We start from the raw sequence: 3,957 nt of genomic DNA on the forward strand, positions 1-3,957 counted from the left end.
AAGCTCCTTTGAAGTATCTCCAAAAAGACAAGTTAGCATAAAATGTTTTCAACTCTTATGAAATGTCCATTTGCAATTTTTTAATTGTTTTTTTTTTTTTAATTGTTTTGAAATTTTATATTATTTTTTTTTGAATTTTTTTAATTATTTTGATTTTTTTAATTTGTTTTTGATTTTTTTTTCAAGTGAAGAGCAAAATTTTTAATTATAATGTTCTTTGACCTAAAAGATAAAAACATAATGAATAAAAAAATTGTCTGACAAATAAAAAAGAACCAAAATTCCAACCATGCCCCAACCCATTAGACCTTACCCTGATTTAAATGCTTACATCACTTATCCTGATTTAAATGCTTACATCACTTATCCTGATTTAAATGCTTACATCACTGTCAAATCCATTCTCTCACAAAATTTGGGCAAGTCAGTGGGCATAAAAGGTAATCGCAACAGAAGAGTTTCATTCTTCAGTAGAGTTATCTACTGAATAATCTCTGCAACTTCATTAATTTCGGATCCATTTTCCTTCGTTCCCAATTCCTTGCGAATTGAATTTTTTAACTTCTCCACAGGAACCACAGGAAGTTAAGCCGTGACCCAGTACTCCCCATCAAATAAATACTGAACACCAGAATTGTACTTCTCGACACAATAAGCACTCGGTGGTATAAGCACCTCCACAACCTTGGGAACAATAGGAACCTGACGCAACTTGTACCAGGCCGAGAGGAACAATTCTACTGCAAAAGGCTCATACTTGTTATAGAAGTTCTTGGCTGCAGGTTCAGACTTGACGTACAAGGTCATTGCGACCTCTTCTGCACAATACTTGAAGAGGACAGGCCTTTCCTTTAAGCATCGAGCTGCTGTCTTCAACAAATCACTTACTTCAGGGGTATCATTATCACCCAGGTTCCGACATTCAGCTTGTACCCATCTACAAAGTCGTTCATAGGCACCTTCTTGGTAAACAGCCATCATGTCCATCAACTCCAACCCTGCACGCTGGTGGTGTGTCCTGAGCAGCATTTTGCAATTAGCATGAATTTCTTGGACACGTGAAAGTGCTTTGAAAAAGTTCTCATTTAACGCTTCTTCCCTCAAAGCACTGACCTCCTCTTGAGAAAGTTGATAGTCACGAAGAAAGCATGATACAATCTCTTGGCGTTGGGTCGTATTCTCAAGCTCCTGTTTGAGCCTCTCTGTAGTGGAGATGATATCCCCTGTAGCAGCACTGCAGCTATTCAGTGCCTTAGCAATCTTGTCACAACACTCTGCCAAACCAGCAACTTCTAGTTCAACTGCATCCAAAGACTTCTGAGTAGATTCTGAAGCAGAGAGATTTTTTTTGTTGATGGCAAGATTTTTCTACAGTATCCTTGTATTTCCGAAGACACTGGAAAAAGTGACAAACATAAGGAAAAGCAAGGATGCAAGGAATCACAAATGAGCGACTTCCACATACACCATCTAGATCCAGTGCACCAATTGCAACCTGTCCATTCACCATTCTACAAACAGAGCGCTCCAAATCTGACAGCACCTTTAACATTGAAGTAAGCACATCAGCCAAAAAGAAATATGCAAAGGTGATTGGCGGTAAAGGAAAAGTAAGTCGCCAAAGAGTCCTCAAGAAGAAATAACGAGATGACATGTAAAACACATCATAAGGAAATACCAGAATAAATCCAAGAATAGAGTAAAGGATCACTGGCTGACATTTTGCCAGATCACTTTCTCCATGAGAGTAAAAATATAAGAATGTTGTCATACTTGTTGGTACAGCTATCATCATCCACGTAGCAGACTTCCATATTTCTCTCTGTGTTAGATGATTATGGTCAAGATCAAAAAATTTTGAATAGTTCACAGATGATTGTGAAAATACCCATATGTTGACTCCCCACAGCCATATCATCATAGCCACAAGGAAAAGTGGATTATAATACAAAAATTCTTCATGTAGAAATTCATAGCGCAGTTTTGCATCAATCCTCATGACGGAGTCCATGCCAATCTTTAAACAAATGAATCCCCATAAGAGGAACAGTGGAGCGTTTACTCACCATAAAGGATCGGGAGATGCTACTACAGACGATGCTTGCTTGGGCGAACTTCCAGCCTTCAGCAGATCTGCTTCAGTGACAGCACGAAAGCTTTCATCTAAGATAACTGGTTCAGTTGAACCAAGTTCTAAAACTGTAGTTCTGCTACTAGAATGACGGAGATGCGGGCTATTCACCGGTGTTGACAAGGATGCTCCAAACATAAGTGGAGATTTTAGGTAACAAAGTTGAACCAGCTTTTTTATATTTAATTAAATAAATATTTCTGTTTGTTTCTAACCCATGCGAGACTGAATTCCTACTGACATCAAGACATCCTACCTTGGGCCAGCTTCAGCTCCAGAAAATCTCGGAGATATCATGACCGATTTCCAGTTATTTTGGCTGGCATTCTCTCGATCACAGTAGGATTGAGAATTCCGCTGCCGAATCGATCAAATGAACTCCTGCAAATTCATCCGCCCAGAGCCAGAGAAGCCTAGAAAAATGCCCCTCTATAGCGATCGGTTATAACAATAACGATAATAGTGGCTTTCCCTGTCGGTGGAAGTGTTTATTTTTATTTTTGGAACATGATAATAGCGCACTATCTCATGATAATAGCCAGCAGTTAAATCGAATTTTCCCACAATTAGTAAAGAAATCAAGATCCGTTTGGCCAAGAGCGCTGAGTTGTCTTGGAGATGACGGTGGATAAGCAGCATCGAATACCTCGTTTCATTCCATAAAATTGAGTTTCGCCTCCGCCAACATTCTGCTCCTCTTCTCTCCAGCTCTAAGAGTTGCTGCAGCAACACTGCTGCTCCGTTTGCTAACCCGTGTTTGCATGAACCAGGTGATCTGTTCGAGATAAGTGTGAGAAGGGATTGCGAGGGAAAGGGTTTGTTATCTCTTCTTGTCGGCCATGATTGATCTGTTCTCATACTGCCGCCTATGAATTCACAGCTTGTAGTTGTCGGACGATGCGCTTTTGCAATTCAAAGCTTGGACTGCTCGTGTATCATTCTCTTATTTTCTTGCAGAAGAAATTTAGGGCCAGAAACGCCTCGTTAGGGTTTCCATAGTATCGACAAGAAAAATGGAAGGCGGTGGTTTCGTTCGGCGCACTGTCGACGACGTTTTTAAAGATTTCAAAGCACGTCGAGCTGGCTTGATCAAAGCCCTCACTGCAGAAGAGGTGCCTCCTGAACTTCCCGAGCCAGCTTTGGGAATAAACTTTGCAAGAGATGGGATGCAAGAAAAAGATTGGCTATCACTGGTTGCTGTTCACAGTGATTCCTGGCTCTGTATTATTATTATTTTTATTTTTTTTTAACTAAAAAAAATGTTTTATGTTTCAAAAAAAAAACTACAAGAAAACGAATTTAATCATATACTTAATTATTTTTATTTTTTTTTTTAAATTAAAATTTCTAAAAGAAACTAATTTTTTATTGTTTTTTATTATTATTAAGAAAAATGATTTTTTTTTTTAAATTTGATTTATTTTCTAATGTTTTTTAACTAAAAAAAATAAAATTGATTTATTTTGTTGTTGTTTTTTTTTTTTTTTTTTGTAAATTAGTAAACCAATTTTTTTTTTTAAACTAAAAAAAAAAATTCTATTCCTAATTTGTTTATGTTACTACGAAAATAAATAAATAAAAATAAAAATAAATTAATTTTGTTCCTAAGAATTTTTATGTTAAAATCAAAATCTTTTTCTTTTTAAAGAAATTGAATTTATTCTAATTTTTTTTAATTTTTATATTGTTTTAAAATCATTTTTTTTTAAAGAATTTAAATTTTATTCTAATCCTAAAACAATATGGAAAATTTATTGATTTAGGATGATTTTTTTTAGCAAATGGAGACAACTATATTGCAAACCCTGAAAACATTTATAAACATT

General features: G+C 36.1%; 1 protein-coding gene across 1 annotated transcript; it reads right to left on the minus strand.

The window, feature by feature from the left end:
- Positions 1-585: 585 nt before the first annotated feature.
- LOC149146885 (uncharacterized) lies at positions 586-2,062 on the minus strand (the record flags this gene model as incomplete). Its single annotated transcript, XM_089441648.1, has 2 exons — positions 586-1,301; positions 1,360-2,062. Coding segments are annotated over 2 exons (1,419 nt in total), but the record flags the coding sequence as incomplete, so codon positions are not given.
- Positions 2,063-3,957: the final 1,895 nt, after the last annotated feature.

Source organism: Pinus tabuliformis, chromosome 9, assembly GCF_031772625.1.
Source record: "Pinus tabuliformis cultivar Carrire ecotype Pingquan chromosome 9, CPIR1, whole genome shotgun sequence".
In the NCBI taxonomy this organism is placed as follows: Eukaryota; Viridiplantae; Streptophyta; class Pinopsida; order Pinales; family Pinaceae; genus Pinus; species Pinus tabuliformis.